The sequence below is a fragment of the Impatiens glandulifera genome, chromosome 6, assembly GCF_907164915.1.
Source record: "Impatiens glandulifera chromosome 6, dImpGla2.1, whole genome shotgun sequence".
In the NCBI taxonomy this organism is placed as follows: domain Eukaryota; kingdom Viridiplantae; phylum Streptophyta; class Magnoliopsida; order Ericales; family Balsaminaceae; genus Impatiens; species Impatiens glandulifera.
This window is the reverse complement of record NC_061867.1, coordinates 42,321,698-42,342,607: the sequence shown is the minus strand read 5'-3', so window position 1 is coordinate 42,342,607 and position 20,910 is coordinate 42,321,698. Positions and strand designations below refer to the sequence as shown.

The window sequence follows — 20,910 nt, the reverse complement described above, 5'->3', positions numbered from 1 at the left end:
TAATGTAAAATTTCCAGATTTCAGTAATTAAATTATCAAACTAGTAGTAATAAATTATGGAGAAACCATGTTTTAGAAAAATCTCAAATCTGTATTTTTCATAATAATCATTATTATGAAATGTACCAACAACTTTTGAGTAACTAATCTAAAACAATAAAAAAAAAAGTATAATGTTAATTTAAGAATCAAATATTCATTCATAAACACTAATAATGTAAAATATATTTAAATTTTTTATTTGGCATAAACTAAAAAAAGAGTTAATAATATATTTAAACAAAGATAATTCAATAATGTTACTTAATTTGCAGAATAACAACACAATTTAAAGCAAAATATTTACAAATTTCATTTACATTAATATTTATGGGAAAAAAATTGCCTTATAATTTTGGTTTTCTTTGCAATATCAACAAGATTACAAAATAAAATGTCACGCCTTGATTATAAAATATTAGAAGTGAAATAAAATTAATCTTAGTGCAAATAATAATAAAATATTTACTGATGATTTGTCAAACTTGGTGTGACAAGAGTTTTTTATTTATTAAACTATAAAGAGGAGGATTAAAAAAAATTGAAATATATAATCTTTTTCTAGTTAAAACAAAATAATAAAAGAAAATTACATGCAATTTTAAAATTTTTGCTTTTAGTACGGTATTACTGATAGAATTAGTCATATTAATATAATATAAATGAGAAAGAAGAATAAATAACATGCATGTATAGAAAATAAAAATATATATTTTTGTTTTTTTTGTTAAGAGTAAATACAATATAAATAAATAGGGTAGTTTAAGCACAATCAAACATAGAATATTAAAAAAAAAAATCAAATTCACAAAACACAATTAATGGATAAAAATAAAGACAATAAGTTTCATATCGGACTTCAGGTTCTAAATTTAGAATTGATATATCCAAGATTAAACGAAGATTAAAATGACATTTTTATTAACCGTATTTATTTATTTCACAACTATAGTTTATTTTGATTTATGGAAATGCAGTGTTATTAAGATTGTAGAATTTAATAAATAAAGATTTTAATTAAAGATTTTAATTGTTTCAATATTATTATTTTTAAAAAAACAAAATAAGTTCACATGATTAATTATGAGAATTTATTTTGTTTATGTTTATTTAATCTTATTTTATAACCTTTTAAGTTATGTTTATTTATTTTTATTTTATAACCTTTTAAGTTTTATTTAAAATTTGCCCGATATTTATTTAAATAATTTGGCACCAAATTTATGACGTCAGTTTTAAATTAGTTCATAATTTTAATACCGTAGCAGGAACTCTTATAAAACTATTTCAAAACTAATTTGTTGTTAAAAAATTTTAAAAATTATAAATTAGATAAAGAAGAGTGTCTACAAAGAATGAAAGTCAAACCTTTGAAACAATAGGTGTATTCTTGGCCAAATTGGACTGCTACATAGTAAAAAAAAATTAATAGACCTGTAAAACTGAAAACAAACAACAACTCAAAATTAGACTTTATTCCTTTTGACATGCCATATGCCAATTAGTTACATCTACATCTACCTTTGCAGGTAAAAAAAATGGCATATATAACTAATGTTTAACATCTACCTTTTTCATAGCTAAATGAATATTGTTCTTAAGCATTCTTAAAGAAATTTGTCCCATTTTGAACATTTAATTCACTTTAATACATTATACTTCACAGACATTCTTTATATATCATAAAAGATCTGAATGCAATTTTTCTTGCAAATAGAATACATAGGACACTTCATCTCACAAAATATGGAATGATTGATTCACTTGTTGTGCTGAGGAAGATGGAGCTAATTAAGTTGCTTAGGTTTTAACAAATTTTGGGTAAGGGAAATTGTCTGAGCCATTTTTCAAAATGCCTAACTTGTTATGGTATGCTGAGCAAATCTAAACTTAGTAATAAAAAACGAATGTATATTGTTGGGAGAAGTTTTTAAAGTAAAAAATTTCATCCAAAATCTTGTTTTTAGATGTAATATGTTATTATTGACGTAATTTTTACGGATGACGTGTGCATGTAAAAATGTTATATCGTAGCAAGTCGTTGTTGAATGTGTCATATGAATGTGGAAATAACGACTCACGTACTTTTTCATTGACGGGGTGACTAATATCTATAGTCTTTTATGAAGTATGAATTCATTAGGTAATACCCAAATTTTAGGTAGTTGCTGAAAAATTTGAATGGAGACACATGATATGAAATACCTTGATTTTTTTGGTAATCATCAATTATTTTTTAGTAGACTATCTAGCTGGAAAGAAACCATCGAATCTTTAATGATCGTAGTCATCCTATACGTATAATTCATAATAATATTATTATGGCGCTTTTTAAAATTTATTCAGAAAATCAGTGAAATCCGTCTAATTATCTTTCTCGAGTGTCTACGAACTCGATATATAATATGTTGAACAACGTGTTTCTATTTTTCAATTCTTCATTTTTTCATGTTATGTGATTTTTGTTTACTTCTTTTATATTTAAACTAATATTATTATTATAAATGTACAATTTAAAAAATATATATATTTATAAAAAAATATTTTGAAAAAAAAAAGAATAATACCAACTTACCTATCTACCAGTTATATCAATCCATTAGATCTATGAATCAGAAGACTTTTAGTTGATTATCATGTGAATATGATCATGGGTTAGCTTAAAGTCCAAGAAAAGGACCAATTATTTCTTAATATTGTCTTTGAATGGTAGATAAGAGTGTGACATTTCTTTTCTTGTGGTAAGAAACACATTATAAAAGATCTACATTTTTCTTGTAAATGTTACAAATTGTTAATTTTATGTGATCCATGGATCCACCATCAGATTCTCCCTTGCTCCCATCTCCTACTCCTCAAAATGGTGGACTTCAGGAATCTTGGTATGCATCTAACTTCTCATTGTTAATCTTCTTTTGTTTGAAAAGAATAAATTTTGTACTAATTTCATGGCTATTATACTATTTGTAGCTTGTGGTTTATATGCTGCTGTGGACTGTTCCTAAGTTGTTGTCCTCCTCTGTTTGAGCCTGCTGCGCCACCACCCCTCTAAATTTGCACTTTCTTGTAGTTAAGCCAATTTTCTGTTGAAGCAGCTTTATCATAATTTACAAATGTTATTATCACAAAAGATGATTGATCACTATACCAATCTCCATAATTAATATATTGAACTCTAAATTCATTTGTCATCCAGTATAAAATTCAGTTTATAATATAGTTTATGATCCATAGTTTTTTGATTGAGTTATATAAATGAAGCTGTAATGTCGTTAAACTACATGTTCTTTTTTAAATGGAAAAGAATTAAATAAAAATTGTATCTCCACAAGGGTTTCGCTTATCTTATAACGTGCGACTAATCCCCGCGGGTTAAGCAAATAACCCACAAACACACTTAATCATTTAACCAGACGCAGAACTTGTCGAATGACGTGCTCGAATCCAGAATTTCAAAGAAGCTGGAAATATCCGCCTCTTATTACCGCTAGACTAGAATATACTGTTAGTCAAGACTCAAGAAAACATGGTTGTATAATTTATTAGAAATTGACTGTCTGTTTTTTTAAGGAGGGAAACGGTTAGAATCATTTCATTAAAATCCCAAAATTGGAGGGTTAGAAATCAAAGTTAGACAAACTCTAGTTATGATTAAAAAAACTGATTAATAACATTCATACATTATAAAAAAAAACAGAGATTACAAATAGAAAAGACTACATTCAAACCTAACTATCCCAGCCTAACATTTTCCTATGTCATCCGTTTTCATTGAGAGGACTTTCGGTTTCATATACCAAAGGTAAGGATAACATTGTCGCATATACTTTATCTAGGAGGAAAGGAGATACAATTGAGTATTGACAAGCAAGCAATTCAAAATAATTATTACTATTTTGAAATATATTGTTATGAATTTGTGAATTAAAATTATCATCAATTTTCTCAAGTCTATCTTCATTTCATTATATTGAACTAGATCATAAGTCAATTGTATCGAGAGATGAAAACTTTGAAATTAAAGATGCTCAAAACAATGTAAGTTTAGAAGTGCTATTGATCAAGATCTGCATCAGTTTGAAACAATCCAAATGTCAAAAGTTAAGTCAGCAAAAGCTGTTCCCAATAGGTTCATATAGATTCGAGATAAACCTAAATTCTCAATTAAGACAGAATCTGAATTCTCAAATTCCAATTATGTCACATTTCAGAAATAACATGATATAAGCTTCAATTTTAATCCATTTTCAAAAACTTAAATAAAAAATCTTTTCTCAAAAGGTTCAACTACATTTCAACTTTGAATCTCATGTTTCACTTTTCAGCTTATTTGAAGATAAATCTCAACGAAAACAGTTTATGAAAATCAGAAATCCCCTAATCTGTCACTTCTTTTTATTTTGCTCGAATCTCATTCAATTCAACATGACTTCCTCGAATTAATTCAAATAGATTCTTACTAAAACATTGATATTCAAATTCAAATCAAATCCTAGACCATTTCTTCATCTAAATCTTAAGATCTCAACACATCTTCTCAAAGTTTATAAACTGTTTTTAGCCTTTTTAAAATAAAGCAATCCAAACACAATTGATTCAATCCATCTTCTAATTCATCATGTTCTTATAATTAATCCATTTAACACAAATGGGGAGCTACTTCATGATCTCCATGAACATGAACACCAAATCAAATTATTCAAACAAAGCCATAAATCAAACATAATTAACATCAAAACTCCATTCCACTCTCCCTTTATACCAACTAAAGCATAACGACCTCTAAACTAATAAACTAATAAATATAGAACTAAAAGCCAACTCATCGTTTCGTATTATCTGGATCTAAAAAACCAGTCAAGATATGATATATTGATCTTGGCACATTCAAATAGTTAATTTTCCCACTCTGTTTAACCTGTTATATATTAATTTTCAAAATTTAAGATCAAATTACCTCCATCCCATCTTAATTGATAGCCATAACATCAAATTGCAAATTAATCACAAGTAATGGCTTGATGCTCATGAAAGGCACATATAAAATTGCAAACGAAATCTACAAATGTTGATACATAAAGATTCAAACTTTTTTAGGCAGAAGATAAGTTATGTTTAGAGGTTAAAAATGAGCATCGTTAATGTTGAAACATCAAAACCAAATTCAAGTTTCCAAGATTAAAAAAACAAGCAAAAATATAAAATGTTAGAAAAACTAAATCGACTCTTATTAAAATCAGTTTACAATCCTTTATTTTCAATCCTTTATAGTTAAGATCATTCTAAAAGATTTTGAAAACATAGTGTTCAAATGAATTTAATTAATCAAGAGAATCCTGAAATACTAACTGATAGTAATAAAGAAAAAATATGACAAACTGATCAAGAAGATTGCTGAATAAAAAGTTTTAAGAAAAACTACAACAATTAATCAAGGAAATCTTAAGAGATAGTTTAAATATAGAAATATATCTTCAAAATATTATCCATTTATAACCAAAATTACCGATTAGAACAAGGAATACACACTTGAATTTTTTAAGGGTAAGCATAACATTATCACAGTCTTGCTTTGTTTTGAAGGGAAAGACAACTCAAAAAATTCATTCAATACATTCAGACAGCAGATTGTACACAACACCCAAAATTCTCCAACCAAAAACAACAATTAAGAAGACAATGTAAGCTAGTATTAGGGTTTGATATGCAGCTTCAAAATGAAATAATTATATCTATGCATTCATCTCTAGTAGAAGATCATTCCGAAACAATAACCATTACTAAGAAGATCAAACTAAATACTTGGAAAGGTATATATGTCAGGGGATATCAGAGAGTTTATTATAAACTTTTAAATATGTAAAGCTAATAGAAGTTAAAACAGACACACAAGTTCACCTAATGAATTATTTGGACATAGATATGCATGGAATTTATTGAAGTCTTACCTAATTTTACAGGAAAAAACAGTGATTTTTGTATCAATTGACAGACTTAGAGGTGAATGTTTAAGAATGTAATATTATTTATAACAGGATCTTAGTAATTGGACAAACCAAGATTGAAGGATTGAATGTAATAGTGTCATGAAATCCATGATTGAAATATCACTGCTTTGTTGAAGTTTTCGTATGGCTGTTAATTTGATTGTAAACCAAAGAACTCAAATACATGAATAGGAATACAAGAACCCAGAGTGTAGAATGTTTTTCTGGTTCTGATTAGAACAAATTAAGACAAAGATGAGTAGAATACTTTGGTCTTTATTTAACAGGAGATCACAAAAATAGCACAAAATCCTGAAGGGTTACTGATATAAGTATAGCCTCCACCAATGTATACAACCTTTTTGATATGAAATAGGCAAGGCAGAGAAGCAACTTTTCAAATATGTTGTTACAAATGATATGTTTTATTATGTACCATCACAAAAATTAATTATTTTAAAGAATAAGTCAAAAATAATGAAAAGAGAAGGAAAAATCCACCTATTTTATGAAGGTAGTACAAAGTGAAACATTAATTTTGAACAGCTGATCTGATCTCGTATCCTTTCAAATTAATTTCAAATCCACCGGATATATCTCAAAGTAGTTTTGTTTTTTAAATAATCAAATCCTAACTAATTAAGGTTGCTCTTAGTTTAAAAAAAACTTCTATTTGTTTCTTCATCCTCCAAAGGTTCTCATGTACTTTTACTAGATCAATACATAATCCTCCTCCCTTCCTCTATTTCCAAATCCCATCTCCCACGATGAAATCCGACGAAAACGATGAAGAAACTGTCATGGCTATTTCGGTTCTCCTTTCTCTTAAAGATTCCGTCAAGCTTTCGCTTTCGATGATTGGTGGCTCGGACCTTAAAATGGTGATTGATAAGAATTTATTTGCTTCGGTTGTTAGTATATCGGGCTGTCGATTTTCTCTACCATTGAAATAAATAAAGGCCGAATTCTTGACACAAGATGAAAAAACTTTGTTGGATAAAAAGTTAATCCATACCGAATGCCTATAATCATGTTCTTTTATTATAAATTTATTTTTAAAATAGAAATTTTATTATAGGTTTATTCTTCTACTATTACATAAAGACACTTTAACTATTAAAATAAGCATGCACAAAATTAGTTAAGAAGAGATTGAAAAAAAAAAGTCAACAAATATAAACATAATTTACTAATAATATTTCTATTGAATTATATTGTCAAACAAAATTAATAATAAAATAACTAATTTTATTTAAATTATATATGTTATTTACATCTTCCCTGTGTATATATATAAGCTGAACGTTTAAATTAATTTGTGTTAATAAAATTGTGGTGAATATGATTAATAATAATAATAATATAAAATATACAATAATTTAGTCAACCGTAGACAAATGATTTATAGTCCCACTTTTGTAAATGAGGTGCTAACATTTATAATTTATACATAGAAATTTATACTTTTTAATCCTCATTTTTTTATGTATTTAACTAACCATAAATCATGTAATGACTTGGTAATCAATATTATTATTTTTTAAATGAGATTGTTTATTTTAACTTGCTAAATATGTGAAAATGAATAGTTCACTACTCTTATTAGGAAAACTAGTATAATGCATTTACATGGTAAGGGTTAATAAAATTTACATCTTCTATCTAAAAGGGTTCAAAAATAAACAATCTTAGTTTTAATGTAACATTAAAGTATTTTTATTTTAAAATAAATTGACACATCTAACAAATTGAATATAAAATACAACATATATAATGTTGAAATAGACGATACTCACTTCTCTATCGTCGTCATCATTGTCATTGTCATCATCATCATCATCATTGTTTTCATCGCCTTCATCATTCTCTTCATCGTCAATATATATGGTCTAAACATGAGTGATTCAGTGGTTGGGTAGCCTAGTGGTTGTCTTCCTCATCTCATTCAACGTTGTTTTTATTATTCATCAAAAGAGAAAGAATTAATAACAAATTTGATAAGGAGACATTCATTTGATTATTTTTTCTCATCAATTCACCGACCTCTTCTTTTCTGATATTTTCCATAATTTTTTTTGTCAACTAACAATCTCATTTAGCCACCCATATCTCATTTCTTCCCTAATGAACCTCTTATATTTCTAATCTCGTGACCTCATTTCTGCACCGGAGAATCTAAACAATACCAATATCTTTTACCCTCACTTTGGTAAACCAACCATCTCATTATTATCGGTCTCTTTACCCTCCCTTCTTCGGTCAACCAACAATTGTATTCACGTATTTAACAACTAATATTTTTTTATTATTAAATAGACCTCTCATTACTAATCTTGTAACCTCACTTTGAATATTTGTACATTAATCATCTCATATCATTACAATGATCTCTTACCATCACTTTGGAAAATCACCAAAATCCAAACGACCTATCATTTCGTAACATCACACTTTCATACTTCGGTCAAAATCAAAACATCTCAATTCATATATTTTTAACCACCAATATCACCTTAGAGCACCACAAAGACTGTCACATCTCACCATATTATAAGCTAAAAGTAATGATATATTGTCACTATTATCAACCTCTTAATCCAAACGACCTATCATGCATTTCGTAACATCACACCTTCATATTTTTGTCAAATCAAAACATCTCAATTCATATATTTTTAACCACCAATATCACTCTAGAGCACCACAAAAGCTATCCCATCTCATCATATTATAAGCCTTCTAATCTAAAGTAATGATATGTTGTCACTATTACCGGCCTCTTAATCCCTTACCACAACCTTTTTTACTCCACTTCGACAAATCAACCACCAATCACAATCCACCTCTTATATCATGACCCTAAACAACTCTTATCCCCGTTAAACCAACCACCAATATCTCAATCGACCTCTCATCTCGTGACCTCATACTTTTTCACACGCTTTTTATCCTTTTCGACAAACCAACATCCAATCTCAATCGACCTTTAATCTTCTGACCTCACACACTTACATAACTCGGTCAATCAAAGTATCATTCATATATTTTTAACCACCAATATCTCTTTTGTTACTGTCCTCTTATTATTCCTCTTATATCGACCACTTTTTCACCCCCTCTTTGACAAATCAACCACCAATCCCCAATCGTCATCTCATTTAGTGACCTCACTATAAACACTCATTTTTTCACCCAAATTTTTTATAGTTTATGAGCAAATATTTTTGAAATAATTGAATTTTCAAGAATAATTGATTTTGGATTTTTAATAAGTTAAGAAGATAATTTATCTATGTCAAGAACTCTCAACATTTTCCATAGTCAAGACTTTTATTAAACTTAACATATTTAAGGGTTTTAATTTATTAAATCACCTTAGATAATAAAACAAATATATAAATATTTTTTACACAAAATTTGCATTTCATTTTGTTTATGTTTTAATTAAATTATATTGTCCGACTGTGGGATGAAGGCTACGATCAATGATTCTACACCCGACTGAGGAATGAAGACGTTGTTGTCGACCGATGTTGTTAACCAATGGAGGACATCCTCTACGACCGATAATTTAATGTTGTTTTTGCTGCCCGACCGAGCAATGAAGAATCTGATGTCAACCGATGTTGCGACCGAGGATTCTACACCCGACCGAGGAATGAAGACGTTATTGCCAACTGATGTTTCTGGTCGATGGAAGACATCCTCTATGACCGAGGACTTGATGCGACCGAAGAAGAAGCTCTCCATGCGATAACATCATCTTCGACCAAGAACCTCTCTAAACGACCGATGTTCGCACATGGTTTGTCCTCAATTTCTCTTTTATTTTATAAATAGACTTTATTTATTTTATGTTTTGGATTTTGTTGGTTTTAAAATGTTGTAAGTTTTTCGATTTATTTGATCATAGGTTAGCATAATAAAAAAAAAATGTAAAGTGTAAATACTTTGAAAAAATGCCAAGATTAATTATGACGTTGTGGGACATAGCATGTTTAAACAATTATTTCACACATACGTAACCATACAACGAACTCGAAAATAATCTCTTAATCGACGTTCATATGTCAAAACTTTTCATTTATTTATAAAAATTAGGCGGCGACTATCAAGTTGTGAGGTTTAATTGAACTAAACTCGGACATTTTTTAAATAGGCCTATTATGACTTTTCATTAAAATCTCAATCTCTCCAAAATTTGACACGGGATATTAAGTTATGGAGTCATTTATTTCGTTTTTTCACTTCGATCACATTATAATTATTCCATCACAATTTAAAAAATTCGAGCAGAATACAAAATGTGAAAATTCAAAGGCAAATTATCATCATGAGAGAAATTGAAAAGTAGATTGTGTGATCCTTATTATTTAGGACTATTAAATGCATTTACATATTCATATTGGTGGTGCTAATATTGTTTATTTGATTAGTTATCAATTTATCTTTTATCCTTTATCCGTCTGAAATAAAAAATATTATTATTCATTAAATGTTTAGTTTAAATTAGAAAAAATAAAAGTAGAGTATAAACTCAATGAGTGATCAAAATGAAATTCAAGCCCAATGATTCTTTGCTACAAAAATACTAATGGTAATCAACCAGATCTTCTTAATAAATAAAATAAAAATACATTCATTTTTTTATTTGACAAATTTTCAAAATTATTATAACAAAATAGTCATTTAAGTTTTTTGACATGTTTATATTTTTTAAATAACCTCATGTGTAAATGGACATTCAATTTTTGACATGTTTATATTTTTTAATTGGGACTAAGACATTTAAGATAAAGAATTTACATTATAGCAAAAAATAGGATGTAAGATTAAATTTGTTAAGTTAGACATCTAAGAATAGAAATTTATATTAGCAAAAAATATAATTTAAGATTAAATTTTTTAAGTATTCAATTTATCAACTTGCTGTACATTTTCAATAAACTATTTTTTTTTTTCTAGCAAAGTACATTTAGGATTAAAGTGAAAAATAAAATTTATAAGACTAAGAACTCATGTTCCAATATAAACAAAAGATAAATATATAATCTAAACTAGATCTGTTAAATAAAATAATGTCTAAATAAAGAAAATGTTTTAATTTGAAGGCGGGGCATACAAGAAAATGAAATCCATTTAATAACCTTATTGAAGAAAATATATTTTTCTAATCTTGCCAAAATCCGAGACCCAGAACTCCCATCAGATCTGTCAAGAAAATAATATACAATAATGTCTGAAAGAAAGGAAGATGAGCTCTTTTTAATCTAATTTGGTGATATAAGAATGTTGCAAATTCTTTGACAAAAATCAGTAGGAGTTTTTAATATCCTTTTGCAATGGCAATTTCTTCTTGTCTATAGATAACTTGGTGAGAGTGTCGTTATTAAAATGGTCCCTAAGGAACTCCACAGCCATGAATGTTGCGGCCGATGCAGGAATGTACCAAATAATTCTAGGAATGCTACCTCGAAACATTCCTTTTGGACCTTCAATTACCCAGATCTTGTGAACTGCGTCAAACCAGCCGTTATACCTGTTATAACCAAATGAAAATGGAGTAAAAAAACATACGCTATAATCTAGATCATGATCCAGAAAATAATCATCAATGCTAAAAAAAACTAATACCAAACAAAAAGAATTACTTGAAATTTTGGTCAAGTCAACTTTTAGTACGAAAAAAAGCAGAATGTGTAAAGCAAACTGGAATAATCTTAGGTCATACTTATTCATGTTCTTTCCAACAAAATCATTTACATATATGGACTTCATAAATAGATGAGACATGATCAAATCTAGAGCATGAAGAAAAGAAAACGACTATGTCTGCTAGACTTGAAAATATCACATCAATGTAATTCTAAATCCTTAATATATGAAAGATATATGGTCACAATGGAAAAACCCTACTGTTCTTGTCTGCCACATTAAGGACAAAAAAAATATATTGGTACACATGTAGGAAGACATGCTAAAATATCTGGCAGGAAATGAAAACTCAACCTTTGTTTGCTGAGTGATAAGAGTGTGTTTGATAAAAACAAAAAATTAAGTGATGAATATTGAATATCTAATTCTAAGTGTCAAATGAGACAAGTCTCTGAAAAATAGATGTTGAATAAACCAAATGGAAAAAATCCAAATGGAGTGGTTATAGCAATTGAATCTTTGAAACTAGAGAGAGATAAACAAGCAAAAATAACCGGACCTTAAATTTGACCCCTGCACTTGCAATCTTGTTTTGACAACATCAAAGGGAGTGGTGAGATATGCACTAAATCCTGCAAGTTAGTAAAGGTTGTCAAAAATGATCACACGGTATATATTTATTTAAGGTCAACAAACTTGTGTAAAACTACTTGAGCATTGCTAAGGTTAATCTTAGTACGTATACAAGAAAGATTACATACCACCAGCCAATCCTCCCAATAGTAGCCCCTCTATAGAGCTACTCATATGATAGTTAGAATCAGGGAACCATCTTTTCTTGCCATATTTTGTGAAATCTTTTAGAGCCTCATAAAAGGTAACCTACAACAAGAAATTCGAAATATAAAACCAAGCTTCCAGCTGATTATCATTTAGTTTTTCATAACCCCTTCACCACCCGCATAATTGATCAATTGGGTTGTTTTGGTATACCACTTTTTTATGTTGATCATGATTTGGAAAATCTATATTTATTATGTTAGTATTTAGAAAATAATGTGGTTTATGGATAAAAAATAATCTAATCATGATCAGAAAAAAATATCCCTCTACTAAATGGAAAACAATTCCACTATAATTTGGATTTAGATGTAGAAATTAATTTATATAACAAATGAAACAACAAAAATTTCGCTATAATTTGGAACATGATACTAAAAAAAATCCGAATAAATCTTATACCAAACAGAAAAAAATCACAAGTTTCCAATAAGCTAATTAAATATCATTGTTTTATCCTCTTAATTATTTTCCCTGCACCAAATCCCTCATTGAGAGGGATCCTACCTACTCAAAGGGGTAAAATAATAGTTGAATCTTACAATCACATTTAATGTATTGACTGGATATCTAGATTAAGTTTATCATAATTGTACAAAAAAATCAGTTTTGAAACATCTAAGTGACACAACGGTTATATTTCTCATCAATCTTGTCTGTAAGTAAGTTACAAGTATTATATCAAGATTTAACCAACTTTATCAGGGTCTACTTCAAAGATAGTTGTAAATGAAAACTATGTGATGAATGAACTCAAGTTTAATGATAGAATTTTATGCAGAAAAGTGCAGCACCGAAACTACAACTTGAAGCAACGTTGATAAATATATATTTACGAATGATTTACCATCAAGCCAGCAAATGGTATATCCCTTACAAGCGTGGAACAATACCTGTCAAAACATGAGGAAAATTAACTCATGCATAAACATGGATGCACGTAGGGTAGTGATAGGCAAACTCTTAATGCATATGGTGGACTAAAAACTCTACCCTGCATACAATCCTCGTGGACCTTGTTTTCTCCATATTGATGAACCAGCTTGAAACATCCCCCAGTAGTAATCATATGCTTGACAGTCGGGTCTCATAACTTTTCCATTTTTGAGGACAACAGAACTCCAATATTTTCTAGTGCCTTGAACCTGCATCCTTTGTTTAATCACTTCACAAGGAACATAAACTACAGAGCCAATTGTATCTCCTGAAATGTGTGAGAAATGGAAACAACTTTAAGATTAATTAGACATGATAACTGCATCACTTCTAGGTAAAGAGACAATTATACTAGATATTTTTTATTGGGTGTTCCCTAGAACAATGGTGGAGTGTTGAACCATCTGGCATGCTATTAGCACTCCATTTTCTGCAAATCTGTTGGGTTGTATACATAGTTTTAACATGGATCATATAAATCTATGAGATAAAAAAACTGGAAAACTGCAACTGTACTTTCAGATTTACACAGGTTTTAGTGTAAAGTAGTTCATAACACTTAAATAAAGGAGAGAGAGCCTCAAGCATGACTCTTAACAACATTTTTATTTTCCAAAGATGCAACAAGAACAAAAGGTACAAAGAGCGTACAAAACTATAATGAGATGATAGTGTTTCCAAGAGCATCAACGTATCCAGGACCTTTCTTGCTCATGCAACCTTCAACAGTTGGATGGTTTAGGGTTTTATTGATCTTGGATCTGGTATGATATTTGATGGTCCCCAACATGATGTTGACTGCTATGGCAACTTATTTCTCATAAAAGAGATGTATATACAAGGACTAGACATTGGAATTTGATTGAGCAACTTCTTAACCATCATAAAAGTGCATTAGGCAAAGAAGTATGCTAAAACAATGATCTCCAAATAAGACACTACTTTGTTATGCTTATTGGCTACTTCCTTGTACATCAACAGTCGACTAATGAGATATTATGTCTTTATAGGAGCAAACATGGTTTCTTGAAAAAGAAACAATATCTGGCTGCACAGTCAAACACTAAAGAATAATATCTTTCTAAGACCCAACGAACTTTGTGCCCATGTACTTATGATACTTTCTTAATGGGTTAGGGTTCCAACAATCACAAAAAGAAAAATTGTAGATTCTTTTTACAATGAACTGAAATATTGAATATAATCTTGTATGTTGTGAGAGGATGAAGCACATAGAACATGAGGATGAAGTACATTGAAGCAAAAAGTTTGATTGTAAGACAAAGAAATAATGCATGAATGCGAGAGAGAAATTCTTTGTCTACAGATAATAAGATTAGAATGACCTATTTGGAATAAAACTAGTGGTTTGCATTTCTCTGTGGGTTGTGGGCACAAAAAGAACAACATAATTTTTCTACAAATGAGCACTAACTAGCATATCCCATGTTTGGTTAACAATGGCACCTCCACTTTCTTAGATGTGGACACTAATGTGTCTCAATTTTTTTTTATAATAAATTAAGATGGAGAACAAGAAATCCAAGGAACAATACTTTTATAAAAGCCAAAAACACGTTGATTTAAGACATTCTCACAAGAACATGAACAAAAACACACAAGAATCAAGGCATGTCTCAATTTTCTTTATAATTAATTAGGATGTGTGGATGTTCTGCATAGAGTTAGCAAATCAATCACTATGTGTATGAAGTAGCCGCATTTGATTTATTGTATCTGGTTGATCAGCATATTTTGGTTAAGGCATTAATTTTTCCAGAATCTGTTCAAACAGCCTCTATGATATTGTTCTTAGTTTTGCACTTACTATAGTTTCTTCAAATGCAATAAGATCCCTACTTACCAATAGCTCCAGCAATGAAGTGAGCCCAGTGGCCACCAAGACTTGGGTTATTTTCTTCAATCCATTTCTTGGTAGACTCTATGACCCCGAAATATGTTGCTCCAGTTGCAAGAGAACCAGTAATCCCAGGAACAATACCTCTATAAAAGCCTAAAACACACAAGAACCAACAACTCATCTTAAATGTCCTCTATATTTCTAACATAAGCCATTTTAGAAACTGACAGTTTAAAATATCTCATTTTATATGCACTCAGCACAAAAAAAATGTCAGTTTTGTTTGTATTTGCTCCCAATTGGGAGAATGCAACTAAAAATCAAAGTTAAGAGTTTTAGTTTCTTTAAATAAAATTGAAAATAATACCTTTTAGCCCATCAGAAACCCAGACTGTTTGGACCATCTGTAGAATGCTTTTCTGGTTCTGATTAGAACAAAGACAAAGATGAGCAGAATGCTTTGGTCTTTATTTATCAGGAGATCACAGAAATAGCACAAAATCCTTTAGGGTAACTGATATAAGACTCGTCTCCAATGTAAACCTCTTGTGGTAAGACCAGAAGGAAATTTGGTCTTTAACAGGAGATCACAGAAATAGCACAAAATCCTATAGGGTAATCCTATTTTGAGCAATTTTAGTAACACAATTGTGTAAGTTGTAACATCATGGATTAGTGATGGCAATCACAATTCTATTCCTCGTATTTATCAAAACTAGTTCAAATACATAATCACATAACAGCATGATTTGGTAACAATATTTGCAATTTTATACCTGGGAACCAAAAATAACAGCTTGACTCTGAACTCGAGTCTTTATGGTATCAATTGGATGCATCATCCCTTCTCCAAATGCTCCAGCAATACCACCCCACAAAAACTCTTTCCATACTGAACACACAAAGTAAAGTTCCATTTATTTCAGGAGATTGGCAATCATTAGTTCTTTTGTGGTAACAAATTAAGCTGTTTGAGAAAATTGAAATTATCGAGTGGGTTTAAGCACAATTTCCAACAATCAATTTAATGCAGTACATAGAGATAATAGACAAACCACGAAAAGCTTAAGCATGCATTCCTCTCGTTTTTTCCCCGCGTATACCGATATATTCATGTTTATATAAAGACCATCTAGAGAAGTATGAATGATATGGTGCATCTTTATCTAAAATTCTTGCGGATTGATAAGAATTAGGTCAAAATCTCAAAAGGCAAACAGGTAGGCAGAGAAGCAGCTCACCAAGGAAGTCAGCGAGATTCCGCTTACTTGACAGGGAGACCGAATAGGTAGGTTCTTCGGGGCTCGGCCCGGTTTCCGCCATGGATATAGCAGAAGAGCTTCGTTCGTGGAACTCAATGACACGACGGCGACGGAGGTGGTAAAGAAGATGATACAAGAAAATGTCGGTTAGAGTATAGAAACAAGTGATGATGCAAAAATTAAGAAATATATATATTTATATAAGATTAACAATAAATTTTACAAATATAACCATTTTATTTTACATTTTTGTTTATTAAAAAATATTGTTTAAAATTGATATTATTATTATTTTTACATGATTATGTTTAATTAAAAAAAATCAAATTAATTTAAAACATATTTAATCTAAATTATTTGATATATAAGATATAATATTCAAACAATTATTAAACATATCCATACAATTGAAAGGATATAAGGTTTTTTCAAAAAAAAATATATAAGGTCAGAATTTAAAGTTTTGATTTCAACTTCATTTTTATTTTCTGATTCATTTATTACACTCATTTAAAAAAAAATACATTTTTCGATTCCATTATTGTATTCTTATAAATGTCTGGAATGTCCGATTTAAACACAAGAAAATGATAAGTACTACTATTATGTGCATATCTAATAAATATAAAATCAACAGTTTTTTTTTTGGTCAAACTATAACTTTTTAGATAATGGTACGACTGCCTTAGCTAAACACTCTACATTCATAAGTATTCATATGATGATTTTCTTTTATGTCAGAACTCATATGGACTTTTATTTAATTTTTTTTATGAAACTTTATTTAAAAGGTAATTAATCATTAAAATTGATTTTCCCCACATGTTCTGTAGTAGACCAGAACTTAATAGAAGTGAATTCATCATTTTTTAATGTTTTATTTTTCTTCTTAGTAGACCATTTTGTTGAGGAGAATAAGGTGTTGTCGTCTTATAGATTATACGATATTGAGCATACATAGCTCGGTAAAATTTGATTCATATTCACTTCATCTATCACTGTTTAACACCTTGATCTTTTTATCAAATTGATTTTCAACTTCATTTTTATAAAAAGTAATTTTCTATATGGTTTAATATTTAATTTTAAGAATATACACATAATAATATTTTATGTTATCATCAATAAAAGTAATAAAGTATTTTCATCCACCACGTGTTGATGTTTCTCTTAAATCACATATGTATATGTGAATTAAATCAAGTTGTCTATTATTTCTTTCATCATTTCGAAAGAATGATCTCGTCAATTTCGCTTCAGCACAAATTTCATACTTGTGTTTCTTATTTATTTCGAATATATGTACATTATTCAAATTTATTAATCGATGCATCGAGTCATAATTAATATGGCATAGTCTACCATGCTATAAAATGGAAGACTCCAACAAATAAACAGAAGAGTTATTTTTATTCATTCATACTTGTCTTAATCGCCATTACATTGAGCTTAAAAGAGTCCATCAATAGCATAACATGTACCTACAAACATTACAAATTAGATTAAACAATTTTACCCGACTAAATCACAATTCTAAAATCATACTTGCTTAAAAGAGAACCTAATATTAGATTTTTATGAATATCTGAAACATACAATACATTAGTCAATGTTAAATCTTTTTCTGAAGACAACCTTAGTATTACTTTTCCTTCCCCTTGTATGTCACCTTGTATGCAAGCAAATATTTTCTTGTTGAAGCAAACATGTCTTGTAGTTCTGTGTCAATCCACCATTCTCGTGCGTTAGACCCTACCAAGTTAACCTCAGATATCACCGCACATAGATTAATGTTTGAAATTTCTTGAGTTAAATTAACTTCGTTATCTCTCATCAGATTCTTGCAATCAGAAGATTTGTGACCCATGTCATTGCAATTGAAATATTTTTCCCGTGAACTTCTTAAAAATTCCACCTTTAGGATGAACGTTTCGGTTTTTGACAAAAGAATTATGTTTCTTCTTACCTTTACCATTATCCACCACGTTTGTTTTAGCCAGATATTGACTACAGTATTTCTTTGAGGCACTTTTATTTTCTTCTTCAATGCGTAGATCAATCACCAATTCTTTTACATTCATCTCCTTCCGATTGTGCTTAAGGTAGCTCTTGTAATCGTTCCAAGATGTGACAACTGCTCAATATTAATTTCCACTTAAAAAGTTTCTCCCAAATTCATGCACACTCGGCTTGAATTTCGTGCAAAATATCTTGATCTCTTGAACTTGTTTAATGATCGGTCTTGAATCTACCATTTTGTAGTCCAAAATATGACCAACCATAATTTTGTTGGCACCCGCATCTTCGGTTTTATATTTACGTTCAAGAGATTGTCATAGTTCTTCGGCAAAATTCTTTTCACTATACACATTGTACAATGAATCCGACAACCCATTCAATACGTAATTTGTACATAAGAAGTCTAAATGGTTCCAAGCATCAATGACCAAAGTCGTTTGTACATCAACTTTTAGATACACATTTGTATCTGATGATGAAGCCACATTTGACTCATCAATCTTATGAGTGAGAGGATCCACCATGAGGAATCATGCGAGACTCAAAGTTGTGAGTAAAAAAACATCTTCTATTATTATCTCTTAAAATTCGAGCCGTCAAACTTTTCAGGCTTATCTAGATAGTTTTTGACAAAAGAATTGTATTTCTTATTGTCTTTACCATTATCCATCATGTTTGTTTTAGCCAGATATTGACTACAGTATTTATTTGAGACACTTTTATTTCCCTCTTCAATGCGTAGATGAATCACCAATTCTTCTAAGTTCATCTTCTTTCGCTTGTGCTTAAAGTAGTTTTTGAAATAAATCTAAGATGTGGTAACTTCTCAATAATAGTTTCATGTGGAAAGTTTCTCCCAAATTCATGCACTCGACTTGGATTTCGTGCAAAATAACTTGGATCTCTTGAACTTATTTAATGATGGGTCTTGAATATACCATTTTGTAGTCTAAAAAACGACCAGCCGTAAACTTTTTTGCGCCCCCATCTTCGTTTTTGTATTTACGTTCAAGTAGTTTTGCCAAGGTACAACGGAACATGTAATGGTTTAGCATAGAAAAGTCACTACAACAATGAACTAGACAAAAAGAAATGAATCACAATCACCGGGTTTCAACAGAAAGAATTTTGAGTGAAGAACTTGAAAAATAGTTAATTGAGTGAAAATTTTGAAGAACACTAAGTTGAGTGAAGAACTTGAAAACATTCATGACAAATAAAAAAATACTTTGCGAATTCTAAAGAGATGATGAGATGAATGAAGAATGGATGATATAAAATGTTAGAATGAGGGGATATATATATATATATATATATATATATGAAAATTAAATTATCATAATAAATTCATTTATCAATCCAAAGACTAACATTCATAGACTCTTGACATTTCTAAACTCTTGACATTCAATCGTATCTATTGACATTCGATCTTATCCATTGGCATAAAATTTTATAAAAAAAATCACGTTTGAATTTGATGTGAATTTATATTTATTTGAAATAAATTATTTTATTAAATTTCTTTACCCAAATACTAATTTTCATTTAATTAATGAAATTAGTTTAATTTCAGCATAATTTAATTTAATTTAAATAAAATAAAATATACAGAAAATTCGCAATCATCTACAACTAAAGAAATTGTATTGAAATATTATAGTAAATCCGTTTGGAACGAATTCATACAATAATCAATTTTCTCACTATCTTATTTAGCAATAATATTCTATGGTTGATGAGTCTACATATATCGGCACTACAATTTTAAGTTGCCTTGCAGTTTTCGATTCAAATTGTTTTTTTGAGCGGTTTTTGACCTGTAATTGATCTGAGATGTGCGTAGATGATGTTGGTGTATTTCACTCCACCCAATTATATAATTCTGCCCCGAACACTCATAAACACAATTAAATATATAATATCATAAATATATTTATTTATTTATCATATTTTAAGAGAGTTTTAACTTCATATTTTTATAATAATATATATAATATTAACAAATATTTATATAAGAATTTTTTATTTTCTTACCGTTTGTAGTATAACGGTGTTTTGAGGGGATTTTCCGATATCGAACATGACGAAAATTGTAGTAAAATAAATTTCTGAAATAGTATAGGACGCGGATAGTAAACGCATTCTCTGTCCCAATTTGCTTTGTATCTAAATTCATACTTGTATCTAAGTTGGTTCGTACTTTATTCTAGTGTCTTACTTTTTTTAATTTTTTTTATCAACAATATTAGTTTATGTCAATTATCATCGCACTTAGATCACTCACATTTATAATGCATATCAAATATAA

At 29.3% G+C, this 20,910-nt stretch overlaps 1 protein-coding gene across 2 annotated transcripts; it reads right to left on the bottom strand.

The window, feature by feature from the left end:
* Nucleotides 1–11,145: 11,145 nt before the first annotated feature.
* Nucleotides 11,146–16,732, bottom strand: LOC124941081 (mitochondrial substrate carrier family protein E). Of its 2 annotated transcripts, none has more exons than XM_047481345.1 (9): nt 16,560–16,732; nt 16,095–16,210; nt 15,686–15,743; nt 15,322–15,471; nt 13,515–13,725; nt 13,369–13,414; nt 12,443–12,563; nt 12,241–12,313; nt 11,146–11,565 (listed from the first exon to the last, which is right to left on the bottom strand). In XM_047481345.1, exons 1-9 carry the CDS (start codon nt 16,639–16,641, stop codon nt 11,340–11,342), a joined length of 1,083 nt encoding a protein of 360 aa, XP_047337301.1. In that variant the 5' UTR covers nt 16,642–16,732; the 3' UTR covers nt 11,146–11,339. The 2 variants fall into 2 exon arrangements, with proteins under 2 accessions (XP_047337301.1, XP_047337302.1); XM_047481346.1 differs by lacking the exon at nt 16,560–16,732 and adding an exon at nt 16,374–16,530.
* Between the last annotated feature and the right edge of the window lie 4,178 nt (nt 16,733–20,910).

What these genes read in the sequence shown, in the direction of transcription:
- LOC124941081 (XM_047481345.1), bottom strand. Translation starts at nt 16,641, where the DNA reads ATGGCGGAAACCGGGCCGAGCCCCGAAGAACCTACCTATTCGGTCTCC. An exon ending in TACCATTTGCTGGCTTGATG is followed by an intron (nt 12,564 to 13,368) that starts GTAAATCATTCG and finishes TTCTTGTTGTAG; the next exon opens with GTTACCTTTTATGAGGCTCT. An exon ending in ATTGGGAGGATTGGCTGGTG is followed by an intron (nt 12,314 to 12,442) that starts GTATGTAATCTT and finishes ACTAACTTGCAG; the next exon opens with GATTTAGTGCATATCTCACC.